General features: G+C 39.0%; 1 protein-coding gene across 1 annotated transcript; it reads right to left on the bottom strand.

Moving 5' to 3' along the window:
• LOC109915600 (E3 ubiquitin-protein ligase DTX1-like) lies at window positions 1–26182 on the bottom strand. Its single transcript, XM_048612649.1, has 7 exons — window positions 26128–26182; window positions 21935–22090; window positions 11239–11306; window positions 8279–8437; window positions 7309–7470; window positions 5281–5370; window positions 1–3949 (listed from the first exon to the last, which is right to left on the bottom strand). The coding sequence occupies exons 2-7, from the start codon at window positions 22086–22088 to the stop codon at window positions 3725–3727; spliced, it is 858 nt and encodes a 285-aa protein (XP_048468606.1). The 5' UTR covers window positions 22089–22090; window positions 26128–26182; the 3' UTR covers window positions 1–3724.
• Window positions 26183–27950: the final 1768 nt, after the last annotated feature.

Raw genomic sequence — 27950 nt, forward strand, 5'->3', positions numbered from 1 at the left:
GACAAGAAGATTATTTAATAAAATGACAAGGAAAACTTCTAGAATCAAGAAATTCTTAAGCAACAGCACAACTAAAGAAAAAAACAAAATACTGAGACATCAGGTCACAAATTTTTCTAGGAATTTGAAAGACAATTACATAAAATCAAAAATGTTATTAACATGCCACTGGGATATCAGCACAAATACAAGCTTAATCCCCACCTGGTTGGAAACACATCTTCAATTTGCTTATTAACATAATTCTCAAGTGTTAAGGTTCACAACATTCTCCAACATTGTGTTATGCCCTGCTTAAAAGTTGGTTAAAAAATTAGAAACTGAGAAAACAAGTGAAGCAGAAACAAATGGGCATGTGGACACAAAGTGAAGCAAGTGGAATGGTACGTGAAAGAGACAGAAGTGATGTCACTGGACTAGTAAACCAGAGGCTGAGTGCAATGCTCTCAGGGACTTAGGTTCCAATACTGAAAGTTTGCTTCAGTAATGGTGACCATGAAACGATCATTGATTGTTATACTAATCTAATTCTCAAGTCATTTAGATAATGAAACCCGCCATCCTTACTGGGTCTAGTCACATGACTCCAGGTCTACAGCAAATCGACTGATGCTCAACTGTACTCTAAAATAGCCAAATAAGACATTTAGTTCAAAGGCAATACAACTTGCCAATGATACATACACCTCATGAAAAAAAATGAAGAAAAGGTACAAGTATTCTCTCTGACAATTCTGACATCCTTGTTAAATGATAATCAAACTCTATGAAACAGTACCAAAGCCTCTGTCGTTGATAAAAGACAAAGTATAGAAAAACACTGCTATTCAAAATAACTATCTTATTTCTAGTTTAGTGCCTAAAAAATCATAATCACCTTACCAAAAAAATGTCAGGAGTAGAGTGTGACATCACGGTTATGTTCAGGAGAGGGAGACTGTGAATTTGCTTTGCAACATCTTTAAAAACAAACAAAAAATAACCTGTACCTATTTTAAGATTGCAGTTAGTCATTTGATGCCTCCCTGAACACAATACCTGGGCTAAAAAAAATCATTTGCAGGTTACATTTCCTTGAGCCAAGCATGTAGAATTGTAGAACAGGATGTAGACTTGGGTACAAAACTGCACAGAATTGTTGCCAAAAATGAATAGTATAGTAACACAAACAGTACCTTATACTGTAACAATCAGGTAATAGTGCATATGTTTTAAAATTTCACATTCTCTTAGAAACAGCACAATGGTGGGATGATTTGCTTGTCGAGATTTGGTTAAATTAGACCGTCAATAGGTCTGCAAGTGTACTGACGCAGCACCAAGAGGAGAGTTTGCTCATCTGGAGATGCTGGTGGTGGTTGTCGAGAGTGCTTGCTTTGATACTCCTTTCCATTCTTCCCTGTACCAAGAGATTTCATCCTAAAGCTTTAATTGTTCAACCACTTAAGGCTTTTTGTATTGTATTGTATTTGGATCTAGAAGTAAACAAGATGGAGGGAAATTTAGATTGATAGTGCTTTCGGAGGGTCTAATTAAGGTGGTTGGCTCAGAGTTTTGACGGCCTGTCTCGATCACTGTAATATTTAATTTGGATTTGACAGAATGGGTCATTGAAGGTCAGCAGGCACTGTCCATCAATTGGGGAACTGACTTAGACTGTTTGTTGCCTTGGTCAAGCTAAGCTCAGAAACAATCATGGCAAAGTTCCATATTGCATCAAACTTGGGGAAAACCCAGTAGGCAGAAGGATATGAGAGTTTCAGGAACATGCAAATCTGTGCCCAGGCACTGGTTTCTCCAGTGTCTCATATTTTCCTTTTGGGTTTATGAAGTTCAGAGTGCTTGGAGGGATTGGCTCCAAGGACCACATCTCCACATTAAAAAGGCTTTGTGGTATGTTGAGTAACACAGACACTCAGCTGTTTCCACTGCAATTCCTAGCACTTCAATATCTGAATGCTGACATGATTTTAACACATTACAAAAAAATGTAAATTCACTCATTGGTAAAAAGATGTCATAATCATATCAAATTCAGTGGTATCAATAAACTCCATGAAACCAGTTTGAGGAGATCGATGGCACTCCTGTGGAAACTCCACATTTTCTTCCCCTTCAATGTGCTGTCTTTAAGAAAATTATTTTATGAAGTATTATGACCATCATCTCTAAATCAAGAAATCTGTGCATGTGTTCTATTTGGCATTACAGTGTACCCCAGTTGAATGAATTTCAATCAATACCCCATAGCAACAAAACCGGGGAAAAAAAAAAGGAATTGTGTGAGAAAACTGCGTATATTTAGAGTCAAAGTTCCACAGCATAGAAACAGACCCTTCGGTCCAATTTGCAAATGCTTCCCAGTTTTCACAATTAAACTAGTCCAATTTGTCTGCGTTTGATCCATATCCTTCCATACCATTTATGAAAAGAACTGCAGCAATTTCTCTTTCCAGTCTTTGCCCAACCACTTCCTCTATTAAGTTGGTGCATTCTTCTGCTACAAGCTTTGATAACAGGAATATCTGGTCTCAGGACAGCAGCAGACTTCTGCATCCTAGTAGTTTTATCCTTAACTGGCAGATCATTACTGCAACAGGGGTTGGAGGTTAAGGGTGAAGTTCAGTTGCAATATCATGGCCAACTGCTCTTAATGGAACCTTTGAAAATCATCCCACTTCCCAAATTGTCATTACTTAACTCGTGGAGCTTTTCAAATACAAAGGAAAAGTGATGCACTGATCAGTGTAGTGTTTGCCACAGAGAAGATTTCTATTTTATCAGCTACTCTTGGTGATGAGAGGCAAAACCAAAATATTCTGTAATGCTGCAATTTAAATGGAACACAATGTGGTGCAACCATTTTGCATTGGAAAAAAATTATTACTTAATCACTTAATTACGAGGCTTCCCTGAGCACAATAGAAACCAGTAGAAAAATGACAAATTTACTGATGGCAGATTACACTTCCTTGCCCCAGGTATGAAACAAGCAGTAGAATTGGGCACAAAACTACACAATCTGTTACCAAAGTCAAATAGTAACACACAGGACTTTACAGCCTCATGCCACAAAGATCAGGTAGTATTTCAACATGCTTCAAAATTTCACTGCCTCACCCCATTAGAATCAGATAATAATGCATGTTACAAAGTGCACTGCCAACCCCACTTTGAGCAGCTGGTGGTGCACACATTACAGAAATTCTATTGTCAATCAGATTCTGTTCTATTTTAATGTTTACGGTTAAAACTCGATAAACAAGAAGGATACATAGAAGTTCAGATGCTACAGTTTCTAACATGGCTGCTGCGGTAAAATGCAACATCTCAGACAATGCACAAAAAACTGTAACCACATTCAATTTGTTCAAGCTTTTGTTGGCCAATGTTATGTAAACATGCATTGGAAGCGTTCCAAGATGCCAGCAGGAGGAGATGGGGAAACAGAGGGGAAGAGAAGGAGAAACATGCGAGTCTAGCTCAGCTAAGTCTCGCTTTGAACCGAAAATCACTGGTGCTGCAACAAGAGACGTCTGGCCTTAGGATATGCAACCTGTGCACCCCTGCTTCACCACGGACAGCTATCGAAATTGATTCTGCATTTAAAAAAAAAACAGGAGGAAGGAAAATGAAAACACAGCTTGCACTAAAGAGAAGTGCAGAAGTTCAGACCCTTTTGACAGGCAGCACTGGATTGAAAGGCCTCCCAAAACATGTTCAATTATTGCCGAAGACATTCCTCTGTGACGCCCTGAGCAGCCAGCTCTGCAACGACATTGTCCAGGTAGTTGGGGTCAGGGTACCCATGCCCTGATAGATTGGACCCCATCTCTGTTTTATGGTGAATTTCATTCCAAACCACGGTGTCCGTTTCCCCAGTTGTGCTTGACGTTCCCACAGTAAAAATCAGTCTTCTGTTCCATGCTACTTTGAGAAGCTCCAGAACCTGAAATATGAGATTCAATTCAGTTTGCATTCATTCCCTGGAAGAAGTAAGCACATAGCTTTTCAGTAAGACTGCTAATAAAAAGAAATTAATCAGGGTACCCTAGGATTGAACCCCTTTCTGACTTCTAACTGTGCTTAGGAGGCCTTTATCAGCACAGCCCGCAGAACCCATCAAAGGGTGCATAACCAGAGCACCCTCATGGAGTAAATGATCGATTTTTTCGAGAAAAAAAAACTCTATGCTCTCTTGATAAGATTACATTCTTGGAATTAATCCAAATTTCTCAACTACAAAATGGAAAACCTACTCAATACCAACGTTAGAACGGGGGGCAATCACAAACTATTATGTGCTTTATGGATTACAAATAGTATTTTGGTAGTACAGAATTTGAGTATTGCTTAAACAAAAGAAGGCGATTTTGCTGAAGCAATTCTTTCACTCGTCAGAATATTCTGCAACAAAAAGGCGGCCCTTGGCATTAATGTAGCTCCCAAAACATAAATGTGCCACACTGCAAGCCCAACTGACAACTGGTGACCAGCATTATTGCTCAAACACTCAATGACTGAGCAGATGTCTTCCAATTGTGGAATCACATCTAATGTTGGACACTGTTTTGTGTTGTGCAATCTCAGGTGGATTGCAACAAGTGAGGTATAGAGTGCATCCAAACAGCCAAAGGGATATGCATTTGATATAAGATAACAAGGTGTAGAGCTGGATGAACACAGCAGGCCAAGCAGCATCAGAAGAGCAGGAAAGCTGACGTTTCAGGCCTAGACCCTTCTTCAGAAATTTCTGAAGAAGGGTCTAGGCCCGAAACGTCAGCTTTCCTGCTCGGCCTGCTGTGTTCATCAAGCTCTACACCTTGTTATCTCAGATTCTCCAGCATCTGCAGTTCCTACTACCTCTGCATTTGATATAATCTAGTTTTGGGATTTATAGCCAATGCAACTAGTATTACCTTTGCAGACAGAAAGAATATGTACAGTTTACCGGTTTTAATTCAACAAAATGACAGCCATTCTCTAGTTCACTCCTCAAGGTAATCCATTACCCAGAGTCTAGCTTAATAATTGAACTGACAGTCATCATTAACTGCTACATTCTCCATGGCAAAATCTCCACCAGTCTTCTTGCCAACTCTGCTCTCTCATACTGTATAAATGTTACTTGCCTCTTACGTTGGTATTTCTTGTGAATTGCCCAGATCAGTGTAAAATGAAAAGCTTCAATGAAATGTGTTCTTGTTTCAGGAATACTCAATTGATGTGTTCTTTAAATCATTAAAGCAGTTTAATTCACTCAGTTACCCTGTATCTTACCTGTCTGCCCTTTTCACAGTAAGGCAGGTAGCAGTGCCGGGGGAAGCCACGAGCAGTATATGGTTTGCCTGGGTTAGGGTGCTCTGGACCCTGTGAGAAAAGGGAAGTTGGTTAATGTTAGTAAATAAAAAGATGAATTTCAGTTGCAGTTTCCAATTGAGATATCAGCCTTTCATTCAATTTTCAAGCGTGTTTATCTGTAATAAAGAAATAATTACAATAGTGTGATAAACAGAAGATGAACCCTCCCAATGTCTTAAGACCACCTGGTTCAAGATCCCTATAACTCAGCCAGTTCTCAATTCTAACTGCCAGTGTATTCTATGTTATCTGGTCTCTTTTGTGGTGGCTGTTGTGGCACAATAGACTTCCGTGTTATTGAGTTAAGCTAGGGTGGAGTGCAAAGAGGGAGTTGCAGCTCCTGTTATTCTCTTTTGTTTTTATAAAAGACATTGACAGGATGTGGGCATCACTGGCCAGGCCAGCGTTTATTGCCCATCCTTAATTGCTCAGACGGAGGTTGACAATCGGCCACATTGTTACCCGAATGAAAAGGGGTGACCATGACTTTCAGGTGAGAACTGGACTGGGCTCACCTGGGATGCCCTCCATAGATAAATAGGCTGTAATTTGCCGTTTAAACATTTTAAAAAATTAATTCATGGGATGTGAGCATCTGTGGCTGGCCTAGTATTTATTGTCTATACCTAAGGTGGCGGTGGTGAGCTGCTCTTGGGCAGAAAAGCTTGGACATTTATTTCAAAATTGAGTTTATTTTTAACATTACTAATATAATGAAATTGGGAGGTGTAGACTATTCAGCCCTCTGAGCCTGGTCCCCCATTCAATATGATCATGGCAAATCCTCTATCTCAATGTCAGATTCCTATTTCTCCCCAATACTATTAATGTCTTTATAATCTAAAAATTTCTCTTGATGGAATATATTCAGTGATATGGTCTCCATAGCCTTCTGTGGTAGAGAATTCCACAGGTGCACTACCCTTTAAGTGAGAAAATCTTTCCTCATCTCAGTCTGAAATGGTCTGCCACATATCCTGAGACTGTGTTCCCTGATTCTAACTCACCCAACCAGGGAAAAAATCCTCTCAGCATCTACTCTGTCCGGCCCGGTCAGGATTTTATAGGTTTCAAATGGATCGTCTCTCAGCCTTCTAAACTCTAGTGAATACAGGGCCAGTCGAACCAATCTCCCCTCATAGCACTCCCATAAATACTCCATGCATGAAAACACTGCTTTGCGCTAAATATCTCCCAGCCTCCTAATAGGATAGCAATAATGCAATCCCAATGCTAGCAACAAGATTAGCATCCTAATATAAAAGGAGCCCAAGAACACAGTAATTAACAATGTTACAGCCTCAAGGTTTCTATGAATATATAAAATAAGATTTGGGTACACTTTCTAACATGTGATACCTGCCTTTCTTCACCTTCCCCATTACAGCACATTCTACATAACAGACTTAGGTGGAAACTAATGCAACAGAAATAGTAAAACTATCTTCATTGCAAAAAAAATTCTGATACCAATTTTATTGAATTGCACCAAGGCACATAGTAAATAATTAAAGAATGAATCAGGTTTATCATTTAAGTTTGGATATTATTTGAAATCTGGCTGCAGTGAACTTTTGATGATGAATGAATTTAACTTGAGCATCAATCCCCCCGCTTCTGACAACTATAAACTCAAACTTCCATCACACAAACTGCAGACACAGTAACTCAGTTGTATGACCATAGGTAACGGATTGGTACAATGCAAGTATGAATAGTCCTGAAACATTAATAGTCTATTGATGAGCATTGAGGAATTCATTTAAACAGTAAAATATCTACTAACTGAGTTCAAATTATTGCAATAAGCCCAGATTGTTTTGAACACACAAAAATGTGAATGATAAGAAAATCTTGCTTTCCCACAACCTACGTGCGAGGTAGTCAATTTGAATCTTCAGGAACCAAAATTTCTATTATCGCAAGTGACTCAGGAGAAGTAGTTACCTGAATACCATGAGGGATATTATATACAATTTGTATAGATCCAGAGTCTGGATATCCAGGCAGTGACTGTGGTAGTAAATAAACGTCCATCTTTCCTTTTGGCTGTGTTCCGGTCTTTTCACCATAGATGGTCTTACATGAAGGACACTGTAAACTGCCATCCTGAAATGAATTAATCCAGTTTCTTAACAAAATTCTCTAATCTGAAATGATGACACTATTCTGGAATAACAAATTTTCTTACCACAATGCACTAGTCCACAATGTTTAACATTCATATGATCCTCCTACAGAGCATTAAGGAAAGTGGATAAGCAAGGCCCCTGATTTGATCTGAGTGCAGTTAAAACATCTCAGCTGATGTGCTAATAAAAAAGAGTTATGCCCAACTTTACAACAGTTCTTTTAGCAACATATCACAATCACTAACATTAGCCATTAAAAACAATGAATGATTAAGTGGGGGGAGAAAGCAGAAATAAAGAAGGGCACTTTGGAAAGGAACAAACACCCCAAAAATTGCTGTAGAACCAGTGCAAAATCAATGCTTATCACTCTCAATATCCTATCTAAAGATGACTCAGCCCCTGCAGGGAAGATTGTAATGACACTTCTGTCATTGGGATGTTGCTAGCTGTTTATTAATTGTCCAGAGGGCAACTAAGAGTCAGCAACACTGCTGTAGGTCCGGAGGCACAGACCAAGTAAAGACAGTAGATTGCTTTCTGTCACAGTTAAATTTTATGACAATAAATCGTGATTGCCATGAGGCCAGCTTTATTTTAAAATTCCAGAGTTTTGCTGGCTTCAAATTACACCACCTGAGGTTGTGGGATTCAAATTCACATGGTCAAAACATTTGCCCAGGGTTCTGGATTACTAGCCCGGTGACATCACCTGTACACCACCACTTCCCCTTTGAAACAAAAAACTGCTGCACTATTGCTAGTAGCATGACAGTTTTCTGTACCTTGTTTCCATTTTCATACATGGCCATCATACACAATAAGTGGAAGACATGGCCACATCTTGTGAACTTCCCCACTGTACCCGGCCGAATGGTTCTTGACCTGGACATTCCATCATAGCCAGACAAGGCACTCAACTTCTCCATGCAGATTATACAATCCTAAAATACACACAAAAAAGATCAATATATAGCTTTAAAATCTCAACATTCAGTAGGTTTGAGGATACTATACTGATATCCAGTTCAGGGCCTGCAATGTATCACACCATTTTCCTGGTGCACACTACTTTAGAATTCTTAGGAATGTGCAGTCACCGTAATTAAATAGAAGGATTGATTCAATGTGTGTGCCAGAAAATGGAGTTGCAACAAGTTAGTTGAAACTTTCAACCAATAGTCTCAGATTGATCCACAGATCCCTATTTTCCAAGAAAATGGAAATGACCTTTACAGCATCAGCTTGGCTTTCCTGGTAGCATACGGTGTTCAGGCATGTTATTATACATCTTAGCCTACAGGTTCTGCCTTCAAATTTTGCTCCAAACATCAGCATATAGTCTGTGTACTACTGAAGGGAGCATGGTATTTTATTGTTTTCCTGACTCCTTGCCCAAAATCCATCTCGGTCACACTTTCAAACTTCCATTCGTTTGTTGTCTGTGAATCTGTGATAATTTGGTGCCATGTTTACCCATGCAACTGTGACTGTGCTTCAAACACAATCCTCTCATTGGAATAAAAAAAAAGAGCTGCAGATGCTGGAAATCAAAGAAAAGGAAAAATTGCAGGAAAATCATTGCTGGGTTCTGAAGAAAGGTCACTGGACGCGAAACGTTAACTTCGCTTTCTCTCCACAGATGCTGCCAGACCCGCTGAGTTTTTCCAGCAATTTCTGTTTTTGTTCCACTCATTTGAAAATGCTTTGGCAAAATATTGGGATGCTAAATTAGATTTGAGTTCTTTGTTTTTTTACTTAATTATAGAACAATAAAGTGAACAGCTACGTTTATTTGTTCTATCTCAATGTAACACAGAAGAGGCCTAGAGTGTTAAAACAATGGAAAAACAATGAAACATTTCGTGATTAAAGCAAAGTCAATGCAACCGACAACATCCCATTTTTAGTCAACCCATTCAGATATGTTATGACACATCTCTGGAGCAGCTAGGACTTGAATGTAGACCTTCTGGCTGAAAAGTAGGGACATTACCACTGTACCACAAGAATTCAGTCCCATTTAACAAATGGAAAAATGTTAACAGCTTAAACCAATGCTAGAAACCTCAAAAGATTAAATGGGCGGAATTAATTTCCGGGCTCTGATGAGCAAATATCTGTCAACTGGAACTTAAGTATACTTCAAAGAAAAACAAAGAACAAACATATATTTCAAGTTTCTGGTATAAGCATATTACAGTTTTTGATCTCACACATATGAACTGAATAAGTACTACTAAGGGTCCTGAGGCAAGGCTGCAACAACCCACTGCATACATTCTGTTTTATCTCGATCCAGAATCTTTCCCTATCCTATGCCCAAGCACCCTTCAATCTACTCAAGGCAACAGACATGCAGAAAATTCACAGGGGATGAAGTAGTTTTACATGATGTACTTCTACTAATGACTGAAGAAACCAAAGCCTAACAGGCAGGGTTCTGCTACAAGTTCGCCATATGACGTGGTTATCTAATGTTATTGTGGTTTGTTGCTTTCAATGTTGGTATCTGTTGCCAAGCTACTGTAGCCACCGATTGTTGTGGTGATCCACTCTGCCCATCGGCAATATCAATGTTTTCCTCTGCTCCTGGTTAATGTCACCAGGTGTGTAATTTTGTGTTTAGGGCCTTCACATGCTGCTTTCAGAAATCTTTGATGTAGAGCTTTGAGCACCCTGCTCTTCTGGCCCAGCTTTTCAAAGAAAAATTAAACAAAAAAAAAAAAAAAAAAAAACGGGTGTCACTAGCTGGCCAGCATTTATTGCCAGTCCCTAGTTGCCCTTGAGAAGATGAACTGCCTTCTTGACCCACAATACCATTAGGGGATGCCAGGATTTTCGATCCACAACAGTGAAGGAATAGTGATACATCTCTAAGTTACCTCATCATACTAAATTCCTAGCGTACACATCCACCCTTCTTTCCCATAAACATACCCAAACAGTCGCATCCGTGAGATGAGTGTGAACATGCTTTGAAGATTGGTCTTCGAGAGGACTACTGCATTTGCGACATAATCACGATTCATGACTAGATATGATCTAACTTAACCAGGTGTAACTGTAAAATTGTATAAAGCCTCAAACACATATCTGTATTCCCTCAGTGCCATGACCTGTAGAAAGATTTTGTACAATACAGTAATAAAATACCTTCATTCGAAGAAATTGGCTAGCTAGTGGCATACAGTCTATAATTCAGATGTGCACTGACATTCCAATTGTATGGTCATACAGTTGTTGTTAGGGCTAAAGAAATAAATCCACATCTTGTTCTCAGGTCTGGCCTGTTGAAGAAAACTGTGTGTTTTGTTTTGGTCCCATTTAGGCAAGCTATTTTTGCATGACCTTCATCAAGTCTTCCTGGGTCACTTAGTAAAGTGATTTGATTTAACCCTGGAGCTCTGCTAAATGTATCAAATATCAATCCCCACCCAATATATTCCTGAACTGAACACAGTGCAGGGGGGAAAAAAAAAAACTTTTAGTTATTTAAAAAAGTAAAACAACAAATGGAGATGATTCACAAAGAATGATATCCCTACAACTTCTGTGGGGGTAGGGTGGTGGTGCAGGAGTAAAATAGCAGTTTTAACCTTTTTAGGACAGCCATGTTATGCAATTGCAGTAGGTAAGACAAACTACAAAAAGGAAACTTCTGGTTTGGAATTATTTGCATTTGAATATCTTCATGTTTAATAATAAAAGTCACAAGTAGCTGGCAATAAAATTTTGACTTCACCTCATCTGGAATTTCTTCTATTCTCATCATATACTTGTTTACCACCTCCTCCGGATCCTTTACCATTTCTATAATGGAAAAAAATGGAAAGGCAACAATTATACAGTGAGCTGACTGACAGGTACCCAGTGCTGCTCAACATCCAGCCCACACAAAATTTCCTCAATTCTGAACTTTACAAGTGATAAGGTGTGAAACAGTGAAATATAATCAACAAGTGCTAAGTGACAGAAAACAAATTCTAAATTGCTTCTAGTAAAGACGAATGGTTAAGGTGGTATCACAGCATCAATGCCCATTTTTACAAATTTAGGTGAATCGTGTTGAGATTTCAACACCTGATATCCTGGTGCCATGTATCGCCCTAGGGTTAAGAATTACTTACGCAAAAACAGAAGACAAATAATCTCAACAGTTTCTGGGGGAAGCAAGGCAATCTAAAACAGTCTGAATAACTGATCTTCTTGTATTAATTCAGACTTTCGTAGGGCTCACAAATTTCTGAACAATCTTTCGAAACATTGTATGTACAATGTTCAATTAGATGACCAGGCAGTAATTACTCTCCAGTTTCATTTATTTCCCCAGATAACTGCACCACCACTCCGATCTCTTCCTTTGTTTTTACATTAATACTTTAGAAATACTTAGTTGAGGGTATAAAATGGTATGTACTATGGACAATGCAGGAACATTCTACAATTCCTTAGCAAAGAGGATTATGGAGCAGTACTAGTCCTGTTATGATTGTCTTAGTGTTTTATTGCCAAGTATAGTCCATAATTTGAAGTTGTTTAATTTGAATCATCAGCTTGTTAGAATTCTATTAATTCAATTGTGTTCAAATATCTGTTGTGTTCTTATTAAATTAATTTCAATTCAAAACGCTGAATAATTTAAATCTTTATCCAAGCAAAAGATGACTTTAAATTAACAAGAGTACAATAGTATCCAAGTGGGAAATGGCGACCTCATTCAGGATGGGTAGATGCATGAACCTCAAAGATTACGAGTCACACATATACTGCCAAACCCAAAAGACCTAACCTTGGAACAGGAGAAGTTAATATGCACATGGCATTGAGGGGGAGCATAACAGATTGCTGCTTTTACCATGTTTGTTACATAACAAACAGAAAATAGATCTAGAAGAGAAAGCTCTGAAACAGAAAGTATATTTTCAAATGTGTCTTTCTGTAAGCAACTTCTTATTTATCAGTTCATTGCTTAACTGATGAAGTCTAAGACAGGGATGAATAATCAATCACGGGAAATTTAACCACCCTTCAATAAAATGGCATAAAATGTCAGAGTTAGAAATGCAGGTTCCCTTACAGGCTTAAACAGGTAAGGAACTGATGACAACAGGTGATCCACTTTGGATTTTGTACCAGGAGTCCCAGATTCAAGTTCTACCTACTCCAGAAATATGCAATACATCTCTGAACAGGATGATTAAAATATCTTTTCAAGACTAAAAAGGCTGAGTTCGTGGGCTCATGTGATACAGCAGTGGTGTTTGAGCCCGGAAGCCTGGGTTCAACTCACACCTGCTCTAGAGATGTGAGATAACATCTCAACAGGCTGATCTAAAAAAGAGCTGCATTTTTGATATGTATGATTTGGTTGTGGGTATACAAAAGCAATAAGTTAGTTCTCCTATTTTTATTGTACTGCCCTTCATGGCAGTGCTTCTAAATTATTAATTGTTTAATTAGCGACACAGCTGATTTCGTGGTGGTTTAAATATAAAAAAGCTTCACACAGAGGGTGGTGCGTGTATGGAATGAACTGCCACAGGAAGTGGTGAAGGTGGGTACAATTACAACACTTAAAAGACATTTGGATGGGTATATGAATAGGAAGGGTTTAAAGGGATATAGGCCAAATGCTGGCAAACGGGATTAGATCAGTTTAGGACATCTGGTCAGCGTGGACAAGTTGGACCGAAGGGTTTGTGTCAATACTGCATAACTCTGACTCTATGAAGGGTCTTGCAGCACAGTGTAGTGTCCTAGCTCTGAGCCAGGTCATCCAGGTTCAAACCCCATTTGCTCTGGAGGTGAGTAATAACAACCCTGAGCAGATCGATTAGAAAATATAAAAAAAATACTGGTTCTACACCAACATCTTCATGATTTGAGAGAGGTCAGCACTGCAGGGGCTGGACTGCATTATTTCCCTCTCTAATGACATTTCAATTTTGTTTCCTCCTTCTCTTCCTACCTTCCCTATTTTTGTAGTTGCTGCATTGCTCACTGTGGGAGGATCTTGTTAATTGTTATTGTTTGGTTGTTTCAACTACTTATTGGTGGAGGGTTATCAAAAAGTGCTCGGTTCTAAAGGTGCTTGTTGTGCAATGGTAGTGTGTCCCTACCTTTGATCGAGGAGGCCTGGGTTTACATCCCACCTGCTGCAGACATAATCAGTAACATATCTGCACAGACTGTTTGACAAAAAAGAAAAAGCCCAGTTCTGAGCCAGGAAGTCTTGGGTTCAAGTTTCACCAGTTCCAGCGGTACATAACACCATCTCTGAACAGGCTGAAGCAAAACAGCAGAGGTCTGAGCTAATCAATTATTACTAAAAAAAAGGCCAAGTTCTCACTGGGGCCTAGCGTAGTGAGTGTTTGCATACAGCACACCAAAGCAATCATAAACCATAAACTTATGGACCCCCAAATCAGTTGTTCATTCACTGCTTTGGATTCTGTGGGCCATGTATAAGTTGGGTGTGGGCAACTGCACCCAGTTGAATTATCTTAGAAATCTTTTGCTGCTCTTTTGGTTACACATCAGTCCCATGCTCTTGATCTTTGGGCACCCAGTCTCCAGGAGTGTGGGCACAGCAGAGGACTTCCTACAGGGCCTGGCCAAGGTGGTTATCAACAGGTCCAGGTTAGTTGGTTTTAATTCTGCCTGCCTGCCCGCCCCTGTGGCTACTTTGGGTCTGGATGTCCTTAGTGAGAGAGCACATGGTGTCCACCAACACACTTGATGCCTTTAGAGTGGCAGGCACTAGGTTTTGGGGTTTTTGAAGAGGCGGGGGGGGGGGGGAATGGCTGGAATGCATTATATCCCCTTCTAACTCACTTTAGTCCCCTCCCCTATTTTTGTTGTTGTTATATTACCCCTGTAGGCAGTGTTGTTAAAATGCTGTTTAGTTGATAGCTTGGGTGATTTGGTAGTGGTTTAATTTTTTTTAAGAAAAAGGGACAGCTTTCTCATTTCCAAACAGGTTGATAAGAAAATACTTAGAGTTAAGTAGTCAGGTTGATTTGAAGGTGGGTTTCAAAAAATGAGCCGAAATCTTTAGGGCTCTTTTGGTGATAGGGATAGTGTCCCTCCCTTTGAGCTGGAAGGCCCAGGTTCAATTCACTCCAGAGGCACGTCATAACCCTGAGCAGGTTGATTATAAAAGAGAGTTGAGTTCTGAAACAGGTGAGTTGGTGGTAGGTATGGGAAAAAAAAAAAGCTGAGTTCTAAAAGGCTTTCGTGGTGCAGTGGTAGTGTCCATACCTCTGATTTAGATGTGTCATAACACATCTGAACAGATTGATTAAAGAATATCTAACAGTGGAGTTCTTTAAACTTTTAGAAAAAGACAGCTACTGCTTAGGCTGGAGTGCATTATCTCTCCCGCCAACAATATTTCGATTTAGTTCCCTCCCTCATTTCCCCACCTTTTTGTTTTGTTTGTTGGTGCAACAGTTCGACAGTGTTTGTTATTTGTTAGTTACTTAGTTGATTTGACATTGGATATTTCAAAAATGAAAGCTGAATTCTTGAAGTCTTGAGAGAGAAATGTACACTGCAAGGCCTGCAGTGCATTATTTCTTCCTCTGATATTATTTTGATTTAATCCCCTCCCTTGTTATTGTGGACAGTGTTTTTTTTTTTAAAAATAGGTTGATTGGTATTAAACTTTAAAAAGCCAAGTTCTTCCCCAGTTGGATGTTAGCTTCAAAAGGAAAAGGTGGAAACAGACGTTTGTTCTACACAACAGATTTACAATAAAACATTTTTGTAAAGTCTGAAAGTCTTTTGTTGCCCATGTACACATATTGGAGTTCTTAAGAATGTGTGCAGTTTCTTACATAGACAGCAAGATCCATGTTTTCCTTCACACATTGGGATCAGCTGGTGCCAGCAAATCAAAAATGCCAGCTAACTCAGCAGTTAGTATTTGAGGGACCAAATGCAACCAGTTCTTTTACATTCTGGTTGACAGTGCTGGCATTTTATATACTTACTTTGATGCCTGTTGCATTTACTTAATAACTTCCGATCTTCAAAACAGGATTGTGGTTTCATGGTCACAAATATCTTAGGCAAACACCGTCAGTCACAATAATAGAGCTACATGAAGAACTCAAGCACTATTTGTAAGTTTAAATGCTGAATGTGCATTTTTAATGTGGACACTGATGTGGGTGAAAATGCCAGCACATGGGATTTACAAAGAAGCATTATGATCAGAATCAACTTTCAAGATTAGGATTTCAAGACTAGGGGACAAATTTTTTAAGGTGAGAGGAGGAAGATTTAAAAGACAAAAGTAGAGGTGTAGTGGACAGAGAAGAATGTCACTTCAGAGTACAATGGGATCTTGATCAGATGGGCCAATGGACCTAAAAGTGGCAGATGGAGTTTAACTTAGATAAATGTGAGGCGCTGCATGCGCAAAGGCAAATCAGGGCAGGATTTATACACTTATTGGTAAGGTTCTGGAGAGTGTTGCTGAACAGAGACATTGCAGTGCAGGTTCAGAGTTCCTCGAAAGTGGAGTCACAGGTAAACACGGTAGTGAAGGTGGTGTTTGGTATGCTTGCCTTTATTGGGCAGTGCATTGAGTAGAGGAGTTGGGAGGTCATGCTGCTGCTGTACAGGACATTGGTTAGGCCACTTTTAGAATACTGTAAGCAATTCTGGTCTCCCTACTATAGGGAGGATGTTGTGAAACTTGAAAAGGTTCAGGAAAAATTTACAAGATGTTGCCAGGGTTGGTGGGTTTGAGCTATAGGGAGAAGCTGAATAGGCTGGGGCTATTTTCCCTGTAGCATCAGAGGCTGAGGGGTGACATTATAGAGGTTTATAAAATCATGAGGGGCATGGATAGGGTGAATAGACAAAGTCTTTTCCCTGGGGCATGAGAGTCCAAAACTAGAGGACATAGGTTTAAGGGGAGTGGGGAAAAATTTAAAAGGGACCTAAGGGGCAATGTTTTCCATGCAGAGGGTGGTGTGTATATGGAATGAGCTGCCAGAGGAAGTAGTGGAGGCTAGTACTACATTTAAAAGGCATCTTGGTGGGTATAGAGTGGTTTGTGTGTATAATGAACTTCCAGAGGAAGGGGTGGATGCAGGTACAGTTAGAATGTTTAAAAGCCATTTAGATAAGTTCATGAATAAGAAATGTTTGGAGGGATATGGGCCAAGAACAAACGAACAGGTGGGACTAGTTTAGTTTGAAATTATGGCAATGGTTGGCATGGACTGGTTATACCGAAGGGTCCGTTTCTATGCTGTATGACTTTATGACTCTAACGTATGAACTGTCAAATCCATCCATCAAAACACAGTCAGCATACAATTAGTGGGGCAGGGGGTGAACAATGGATTGATGAAATCAGATGTGCCAGTTGATGGAGCATTCTAGTTTGTGATATGCCACATAACAGAAATTTTACTGGATATAAAAAGCCAAACAAGGAAGGAAGCACTGCTGAATTCAACAATGGGAAATATTAACTAAAATGGTTAAGTGGTAAGTATAGGGGAGTGTCTAGGAAGTAACGAAAATATAATAAAAAACTTTCAAGGTAAATATTGAACAGGATCATAAATAAGATAAGGACTGTAATATGATCTTCTGTGTATAGTAGTCAAGTAGCAGACATGACATTTCAAGAATGAGTGGCCAATTAACTGCATGTCAACGGTATAAGAGAGATTACACTGTACTCAAAGATGATCTGGAAAAATACCTAGAATCTGAAAGTCATAAACAACACAGTCTCTATGGATTCCAAAGGGAAGATCATGCCTGAACCAGCCTTATTAAAAATTCTGAAGAACAGCAAAGGTAGGCAAGAATAAATATTTAATTTAATTTGCATTTTAATGGCCTTATTAACCCATTGAACTACTTGGAGCGATTTTCAAGTTTGCGCCCCTCGATCTCTAGGTTTAACTGCACCATTTAAACATCTTCCCAGGGAGTATGTTGCCTCCTTAGTCTTCATTACAAAAACATACTAACACACCCCTACCTACATTGTAGTTTGTGTGCCAACTGCATACCTATTCTGCAAGTTTTATTAATTAATGTCTTCTTGTATTGTCACCATCCTCCAGTATTAACTATATCCAACAATTTAGTGTCACATTCAATTTGGTACCACTGATTCACAGGTTCACAGACATGAACACAGAGACACTAGCAATACACCTTGTGGAACATCGCTTCCCACATTTTTGAGTAAGTAGTTTTAAGTCATGTCTCATGATGGGTGTTTTGTGATCAGCTTGCTTTCATACTGCCTCTTTTCCCTTAACTCCACTTGTCTTAAAGTTATAAGTCTACCACACAAGCTAAGCAATATCTTCACATCATCTACTGCTGACTCCAAAACGCACAGTGAATGGAGTTTAGTAGTGACAATCATTGACCATGAGACACGTACATTAACATTTAAGTAGAATTCTTTTTATTTTTTTTTTCAGGGGATGAGAGTGTCAATGGGAAGACCAACATTTGCTGTCCGTCCCTAATTATCATCGAGACATTAGTGGTGATAACCTTGCTCACCAAGTCATTTTAGAGGGTAGCTAAGAGTTATCCACATTGCTGTAGTTCTGGAATCGGATGTAGGCCAGACCAGCTAAAGGTGGCAGATTTCCTTCCCTAAAAGACAGTAGTGTACCACAAGGGTTTTCATAACAAATCGATAATAGTCTCACAGTCACTGTTACTAGGATGAATTGCAAGTCTGAAAATGAAAAGCTTTTAGCACTTTTGTAATGCTGTATCATTTTCATTACCATTTAGAAAAATCATATTGATTTTGCCCTGCACAATTGAAGCATATAATAAATAATCTACGGATTTATGACATTGTTGAATAGCTTGCAGTTATCATGTTGATGCTGAGACAGTGACACATTCTCGTGACAAGAGTGGATGCTTGGAGTTGTGACTTTTTGATATTGCAAATTCTGATATTCCAGTTAACTATTCAATTTAATTACTGAAGTTAAAATAACGATGTATGTCAAGAGTTAAAGAGACGATAGTGAATGAAAGTCTAAGTATGACCCTCACGTTAAATAGTGCAAGGTTATGAGAATCAAAATAGCACAATTAATTTGGAGGTTGACTTTAAATTATGTCATGTCTTGTTCAAATTTGAGATCAGAATAATAGAAATCTGAGTACATTATAAGACCAAGCTGTAATGATGAATTCTGAAACCCTAAACTACAAAGTACAGAATCCAAGCTGTACAGAAATGACACCAGAATTCTACAAAAGGACTGAACCAGCAACCTGCTGTGAAATAAAATGGAGGTGTGAAAACCAGCAACTGTTACCACTTTTAGTAGTCAATCTTGTCTTAATTATATATTTACATTTGAATGAGGACAGGAAAAGAACTATTTCTGAGAATCATTTAAACTACTCCTAATTTGTGCACACATAGGTGATCAAACCACAAATTTGAGTTAAATAAAAAAAGACTGTGGGTGCTGGATTGAGTTTCGGTTTCTAGAAGAGCCCATTCTTGTGGGAGCCTAGAGAGCAGATGTTTGCAGGAAACAACGACAGAAAACTACAGTACCGTCTGATCCTGTTCTCTCTGGATATCCATACAAATGGGCTTCCTAGCAAGGGCCAAAGGACTGATTAACTCTCTTTAGCACAGAGAAAATGAGGTTAATCTTGATTGCTGTCTTGCTAATATTAGGTAAACTGGCACAAACTGTGGATTGATATGGGAACCTTGTGTAATACAAAACACAGGCTGGTGCATCCTGCCAAGGCATCAGACAGCATATTCACACTTTTATTCAGTAAACCATCACTGGAATGGGATAGTTTATAACAAAAGGTAACAAGTTATTTGGAAAACAATCCAGTTCAGGTACCCTCCTCACATGCACTATCCTCCAATCAGACAGGCCCTACCCATCCCCAGTGTTGCAAAGGATGGGTCTAGCCTCGTTGCCACAGAACACCCCACGTAGTTGGACAATTCCATATCACCTGTCCTTAATGGAGAAATTTGCAAAGAGAAACACCTTTGACCACAAGTCCTTCAGGAAGTAGTCAGCACATAGCGTCCTAGAGATCCTGCAGGGAAAGGAGAGGGTAGATCCTGTCAGGTTGTTCTTGAGCAGACTGTCAAAGTCATTAGGCAGAATGCCTCATCGCCAGAACTTTCCAACAAGCACCAAGACATCACTTGGCTGGTGGTGAGAAGGGCACTACCTGTATGCCCAAAAAAGATGCAGTGGTTTTTGTCAAGGTTGGTCCCGAGCAGCTCCACGATGCAGGATTCTGTGCTATAGGATGCACACCAAGACAAACATTGACTGCTGTGACTGGAGGATCATAAACTCAGTGAAAGACGCTCTTTGGTCTGCCCAAAACTTGTTGGTCTTCCAGAGCAAGGAGTTGACTTTGCCTGAGTGTTGCTGATTGGCACATTTTAAGGTCCTGGACTACGTGCTGAAGGACACACTAAAGCCTGGGACAGCTGCCGCCAAGGCACAGTGGGGATAGACCACCGTCTAAAATCTTTCTGCGGAGGTTAAATTGAGGTCCATTCAGTTATCGGATCCTCCCAATGCCTCAAATATATATATATAAATATCATCTTGTACAAGTACGAAATGCCTGTAGTTTGTTTGTTGGATAGAGTCAAACTCCAGTGTTTGTTTCTTCATACGCTACTGCACAGAAGCAAACTGCTTCAGTGACTATGTATGCATATAAAGGTATTTTTTAAGAATAAATTATATTTGGGATTTTTTTAACTCATAATCAGTTAGTTCCCAGAGTGTTCCCACTGAAACCACTAAGATGGACACTTATGAAATTGATGCAATTCTCTATGGATTTACTTGCCTTCCCTGTGGAGATAAAAACTTGTAGGATTTTCACTTCTATACTCCAGCAACACTGCACTGGCTAAGGACAGCTATTCATGATACTGTCAGATCAGGTCAGTAAGTCACCATTTACCAGCATAATAATTTATGTTGTGTCAGTCCTTTCATACTCACAAAAAAACTCGCACTTTTCATCCCTTCCAGATGGCAAGTTATAGTCTTTCTGACATATACTGTGCAAACATGGTATATTTATCAAATAACTATAATGACAACATCTGATAAATGTAAACATTTAAAAGGTCATATGAAATTTGCAGGATAAACAGAATCCTTACATTCAGTTCTGAGCATCACACTTTAGAAGATGATGTAAAGGCATTAGGGAAGATATAGAAAAAAATACAAAAATTATTCCAAGGATGAAGAAACTCAGTTATGTAGCTAGACTGGAGAAGCTACGCCCATTCTGAGGAGAAGAGATTTGTTAAAATTAAGGAAGGAAGAATCAAAAATCAGGGGACACCAATTTAAAGGGGATTTGTAAAAGCAGCAACGACAGGTAGAATTTGAAATTCTCAGCCCGAGAGCTTGGTGGAGACTGATTCAATCCAGACCTTCAAAAAAGAGAATTGAAAAATTATCTAAGGAAAAAATAAGACAGTAGCAACTAAGTGGGATGCTCTTGCAAACAGCCATACGAACATGACAGGCCTGATAACCTCGTTCTGTGCCGTTAGCAGAACCATTCTATTTTTGCACAAGTACAATGAGAACACTAAACATGACGCAGTTGAAATTTTAAAAAAATCAGATACAGTTTCATACAAGAGAATGAATTATAAAACTGCAATGACAAAAAAACACCACAAGTACACAGTTGCTTTTAAAAAAACCTAAAGGCTCTTCATTCAAAAGGATGGGAGCATGCATTTTGCTGTAATCAATATACAAGATTGCATTTTGCCTTCCATTTAAGAATGGGGTTCATTAATGAATACCACTTTATGGGATAAAATCTGACATGTCTGGTCACTGGTGATTAAACGTCACATTATGAGGCAAATATGGAAACAAAATAGATGTTGATCTTCAACATTTAAGTCAACACGCAAGAATTCATATTACTTACCTGCACAAAAGAATATAGTGACCAAGAGAAAAAGATGAAGTTTTGGTACTTTAGCTTGAACCCAAGATAGCCTGGAAATAGAAAATGCCAGAAATGCACTTGAAAGAGAAGGATGGGTTAATGTTTCTGGCATACTCCTTGATTGGGGCATGGCTGAAACATCAAACACTGTTGGATCATAAATCTGCTCTGCATTTCCAGCATTTGTGGTTTTAATTTTTAAAATTACACTGAAGTTAGTGCAAGACCATACTGGACACTTAAAATCCATTTTTGGTCCCAAAAGTACGGCCAATAATATTCAAATTCAGCAATATTTCTGGGATTGGTTGGACTGTCATATATAAAAAGAAAAAAAGCCATTACACCAAATTTGAAACTTCTCTCCACTGAGCAACAAAAAAAAACAGATTATTACTAGATGTAGATAGGAAATGTCTTTACTTAACTACCTTTTCTGGATACTTTCTTCGATCTCCTAAATGATTTATCTTGGGCAGTGCTGAGTTTTTTACCGCTTTTTCTTGAGTCAGGATTGTGTACAGGTTTAGTTGCGTGGGTGAAGCACACAGGCAGTCCAGCAGCACACATCAGAATTGCAGTCATGCCTACAGAGGTTCAGTGGTCATCAGCATGCATAGGGGTAATGGTAAAAAAAAAACAAAATAAAGCACACAAAAATAAATTTAAAAAGGAACCAGAGAAAATAAAGGAAAGTCAACAGAACCAAATAAAATCCAAATCACCAAGTGACAAATGAATTCCTTAGGCAAAAAAAAGTGCAATTAGTTTAAACATTGTAGGCTTCACCAGTGATTTGAAAGAGACCGAGTGAACAAAATCCCACAGAATAAGCAATAAGGGCAGCAGGCCTATGCAAATACCATGGCAACAGCAGCATTTTCTGAAACAGTTGGATCAGAGAACATCTCCATTCAGACAATGTTTTACTGCAGCACAGAAAGAACTCTACTATGAAATAACTACATTGTCCATTTAAAGTCCAAAGAAAACATCAATACCTAGAGGTTCTGACACTGGTGCTCAGATAACTGACATCATCTTGTGGTTTGCATTTGTTTTCATGAGTAAGGGTGAACAACATATTCTTTTTGAAAAAGAAATCCACTTCAACTTCAATATTAGGTGCAGGTGCTCTCTACAGCACTGCTCCAAACCATTCCCCTCTCAGATAATCTAATTTCCAACCACTGATATGTCAGAATTGTGGAATTAAAGCAGCATATTCAGCAACTTCCTCTGTAAGCTTTGATTTTTCTTAACTGAATGTAAATTTCTCCAATTGAGAAGGTGGAAATTTCTCTAAATGCTAATGCATGCTAGAGAAGACTTTCTAACTCTTCTGACAAGAGAAATCAAACTGTTGCTATGATCCAACTACTCAAAGTGCAAGATAATTAATGAAGTCAGTGTTCATTGAAGCTCAGCATTTGTACAGTCTCAATCTGAACTCCATTCATAAAAAATATGTTTTGGAGGTGAGATGTAGTAATAACCAACAAAACACCTGGTTGTGATGCAAGCACATCAGGTCAATTTCAAGGAATCAACAAGAAATACAAATTTAAATTTAATCAAATGCCATTTAATTAAATAAAAAAAAAAACGTTTGAAGGTTTAGTAGGAAAAGTGTACAACGATGCACCAATGACTGTCTCTTTCAATGAATTGCAACGCTATGTCTAAGCGTATCACTTTCCATGTTTAGATGGTGTGTAAAGGCATCTAAGAAGCAAATAAGAACGTCAGGGTACACAGTCAGATGACATTCAGGCACGGGAGAAGCTGTAATGATACAGCAACAGATATCAATATAAAGATAATAAATTAGAAGGAAAGATCATAAGTTTGGAACCAAGTGTAATGAGTAGATTTTCCAATCAATATAAATTGATTCTCCATTGGCTCCTTGAAATAAACTTCAAGATTTCAGTGGATGATGCTTATTGACTACAACAGTCAGCAATGGAAACTGGAAGTCTGAATCTTTTGTATGTTTTTGGGTGGCCGCTGTGAAATGTTAGGAATCTACTCTGCTACTGCACTTATGTTAAATAAACATCCAATTTCATTTCCAGATAAAATTATACCCTTGAGTGTAGGCAACACATTAAATGCTCTAATGGTTTACCTCAGATCATTGTTTTTCACTCATTATTTTACAGTTAATTTTACAAAAGTTGAAGAGCAAAGGTAAAATCTTATAGCAAAATGCTTGCGAGCACCATAAGAACAAATCTGCTTCTCCAACCCCTCAATATTTAAGTGTCTCGAAATCTTCCGGCAGGATCTCTCAACAATGATATATAATGGGACCAGCACCTCAGCGAATCAATTCATAACAGTGACCCTATATTGTTGCAGAAAGCTTCTTGAAATGCAAATGTTAAATTGATAACTCGGTCTAATCCTTCCTCTGCTGATGTAAGTCAGCTTTGCCATTTGACATGGACATCTGCTGAACATCCAGTGTTTTCCTGAAACAGCCTCCTTTATAGTCATATATAAGGAGGGCCTTTTTTTTTTTTACATAACCAAGTGACTGTGCTATGAAAGAATAAAATAATGTGGGCCCTGAAATTATATCTCATCATACTGACGAATGAAAATTTAGCACACTTGTTGACTATTTTGACAGACAGTAACATACAATCAGCTGATTAATTCTTCTATTGCTACAGGCAGTATAGATGAACATATTAAGGGTTCATGCGCTGACATTCCTCAGTGTATGTTTAGAGCTTGGCTTTTTCAATAAATCAGTGGATTTACAGCATTCTCAAAAGGAAATATTGGATATCCAACAAACTAAATAGATGGTCCAATCACGAAGAATAGCTAACGAAAATTTTCAGACTTCATTTCAGGCAAGTGTTCAGAAACTGAACTACACCAGCTAAACATGAACTGCGCATGACACCTCTCCCAATTCCCAAAGTCTGCAATCATCAACAAGGTACAAGTAAAGAACGCAAGAATATTTTTCATCTGTCTGGAGTATAGTTCCAGCAACATAAGAAGCTCGACACCATCCAGAACAAATCAGCCTATTTGACTGACCCCTCATTCACTATTTGAGTCTCATGCTCATACTACAACAATACTGCACGGTTTCTTTGACAGAACCTTCTAAATCAGTGACCTGTATTTCCTAGAAAGGATAGCATGTTCTTGGAAACACCCCTTCTTCAAATCTCACACCATCTAGTCTTGGAACTATATCCCTGTTCCTTCATTATCACTGGGGCAAAATCCTCAAACTCCATACTTAACAGCATTATGGGTGTGTCTACATTTCACAGATTGGAGCAGTTCAGGACAATGACTCTCAATCAACTTCTCAAGGACAATCAGGGACGGGCAATATGTGCTGGCCAGTGTCACCCACATCTCATGAATGAATTCAAAGTATTCAGTGGTGATAAAATCTATGAAAAGATATTTTATAGAAGGATTTATAGAAACTGTAGAAAATAGAACACTTACCTTTTTAGTCGTCAATAATACCGATCAACCATTCTGAAAATAAGGTCTAGTAGGGACAAAACGCATTGCAGGGCACCTCCAATAATGCTTTAAAATGCATTCACTCCCACCTTCAAAACAGCAGGCTCCATTGCCTCACTATTATTCATTTCCCATGTTTTTTGCATCTCTACAGTCTTCTCTGAGCAATGTAATGGATGGTATTGTCCTGTGGTGTCAACTGGAAACTAGTTGGCGATCACCTAGATTCTTCCTGCTGGCATATCTGATTATGCTCTTTTCCCCTCTCTACCCTTGTACTTGCTTCACTTTTGACAGTATAGATTCACACTAGGTGCAACTCTTATGGTATCAGAGAAATGGACCACCACTGAGTTACAGGGTCCTGTACTTTCACTTCTTGAAACCCACATTAGTACATAACCCAATGCTATTAAACAGAGTATTAATTTTCTGGATCCCCCCTCCAAAGGTTCACTAAGCCACAGAAAGTGTGATAACAAATCACACAGGCCAACCAGAACCTTATACAATTGAGCATTCATCATATGAATGTTGACAGACTCCTTCATTATACAATCATGACTTGCTCAACATCAGTGTATTTATTTGAGAACTGGCCTGTTCAGTCACATGAAGAGCCACAGCAAAAAGTCACAATCGTGAGAAGACATCTTTGTTGAATTGAGGGACAGCCAACAATGACTTACTTAAAAGGATTAAGAGCTCAAAAGTAATCCTTGTTAACATTTACATTTCCTAATCTTGATTTGCTGAAGGCAACTATATTAGCTCTGTCTCAGAGCTGGTTGAGATCAGCTAGTTCAGCAGAAACTGGGTCATAGGGAAGGGGTCATTCTCACTTGTCTTGTTCGGCAGAATATTAACATGTACTCGAGTAGAACATCAGGTTTCTGCCTCCTGTGTCACATTACTTTTTGGATACAAGTTACAAAAACTGCAAGTATACTGCCCTATAACTCAAAAATCCTTGCAGACAACCCTAACATTGAGCAGACATTACTACTTACAAGATGCAAACATTAATCACAGGTTTACTTTGTATTTTAAAAGGCTCTAGAGCTTCTGGGGTAATTTTACTGATCATCCACATATCATTAATAAGTCAATTGATTACCTGCAAATGCTGGGAATACATTGTTTGGACCGTTCAGCTGTATTGGCAACGTTTGAATGCTGGCAAAAACAAAACAAATGCAGTGCAGGTTATTGGGATTGAACAAGATAAATAATAACCACTTATTATACTAAACACAAGCAGAATAATGGGACTGCTAATATTTGATATTTATCCTATAAAGCATCTGGACATTTTTTTTTGTTATGGACACTATATAAATGCAAGCACTGTCAATAATTTCTGGTTAAATCACTAATTCTGGGCATTCCACAGCTTCACAACACTTAGCATAAACATGTTTTTCCTGCTCTCTTTCTTAATTCCAAACATCATAGTATCAAGTCAGGCTTATGTGCGAGGTCCAATATTGCCCTGGGTTATCAGGGCAAGGAGAGAAACCCTATATGCAATTCATCTGCATTACTGTCTTGACAGTGACAGCAAAGGAAGTGTTATTTTCTATGGAAGAGTTATTTTCAGAAACGTTTAAACAGGAAGCACTGACTGCACAAGAATTGTTAGATAAAAGGATGCAGTGCAAAGTAACAGCTCAAAAGGTCCCAATAAGACAATCTGGAGGAAGAGCTAATTTTAGTAGCTATTTTTCATAAAAATAGATTATAAATGGAAACGTGTGGATTCTTTAGCTTCAATAACTTGCTTCAAGATGTGTAAGTGTCACACTATGATAAGACAAATGTATTTTAAGTATTACGGTACAATGGAAGGGAGAACATTGGTCTGACTTGTGTATTGTATATTTAGAACAAGGTCAGCCTAAAGATCTTCATGTAAAATTGCTAAAGAAATCATTGGACAATAATCAAGATTGGGAACCTTGGGAGATTTTGACCACCCCCTAGCTCAGAGACCAACCCTCCCTTCAAGGAAGGCCAGCCAGCACCATCAAAATCTCTGTTCTGATGATGTCATCATCTTCTGCAGGTGAGCCTTACAAGTATCCACCATTTTCCCCAACTGAGGAATTTCCCTTTGCCTGATTGACAAGGCCTTAGTCATGTCCAGTCCATTTTCCACATTTCTGCCCTCATCCCTTCTCTCCCCTCCCACAAAATGAATCGTGTCTCCCAGTCCTTACTTTCCACTCCACCAGCATCTGCAGCCAAAAGGTTCACAAGCGACCATTTCTGCCAGCTCCAGCGGAATGTCCTCTCCAGACAAATATTCCACTCCACTCCCTTGTCAGCATTTTTCAGGGAACATTCCTTCCCAGACACTCTGATCCATTCCTCATCCACTCCCGACATTCCCACTGCACCTTCCCCTGCAATCCCAGATGATGCAACACCTGTCCATTTACATCCTCTATCCTCATTATCGAAGGCTCCAGGGACACCTTTCAGGTGAAGCAGCAATTTACCCGCGCTTCACTCAATCTACTGTATTCACTGCTCACAACACAGCCTCCTCCACAGTGGGGAGATGAAACACAAACTGGCTTCTATGTGTCACTTCAACACACCACTATATTCCCTGGCCAACATTTCTGCTTTGGGCCTGCTGCAATTGTTCAGAGGTTCGGTGTAAACTTGATGGGCCAAATGGCCTTTTTCTACACTGTAGGGATTCTATTATTAAGGCTCAGTGCAAGGTGGAAGAGCAGCAACTCATTTTCCTCTTAAGGACCCCGCTGCTTTCAGGACTCAATATAGAATTCAATAATTTTAGAGCCTGATCAACTCTATCCATGGGTAGGGGAGAGAACGGGTGAGGGCAGAAGTATGGGAAATGTGTCAGACACAGCTAAGGGCCCTATCAACCTCCTTTATCTACCTAACACCCCAGGCCCTATTAGGCCA

The sequence above is a fragment of the Rhincodon typus genome, chromosome 26, assembly GCF_021869965.1.
Source record: "Rhincodon typus isolate 14 chromosome 26, sRhiTyp1.1, whole genome shotgun sequence".
NCBI classification, from domain to species: Eukaryota; Metazoa; Chordata; class Chondrichthyes; order Orectolobiformes; family Rhincodontidae; genus Rhincodon; species Rhincodon typus.

Excerpts from the sequence above, each read along its gene's own strand:
- LOC109915600 (XM_048612649.1), bottom strand. The coding sequence starts at position 22,088 with ATGACTGCAATTCTGATGTGTGCTGCTGGACTGCCTGTGTGCTTCACC. Across the intron at positions 11,307-21,934 it reads GAAGAAAGTATCCAGAAAAG|AAATGGTAAAGGATCCGGAG; the intron begins GTAGTTAAGTAA and ends TTTCCATTATAG. Across the intron at positions 3,950-5,280 it reads ACTGTGAAAAGGGCAGACAG|GTTCTGGAGCTTCTCAAAGT; the intron begins GTAAGATACAGG and ends CTCATATTTCAG.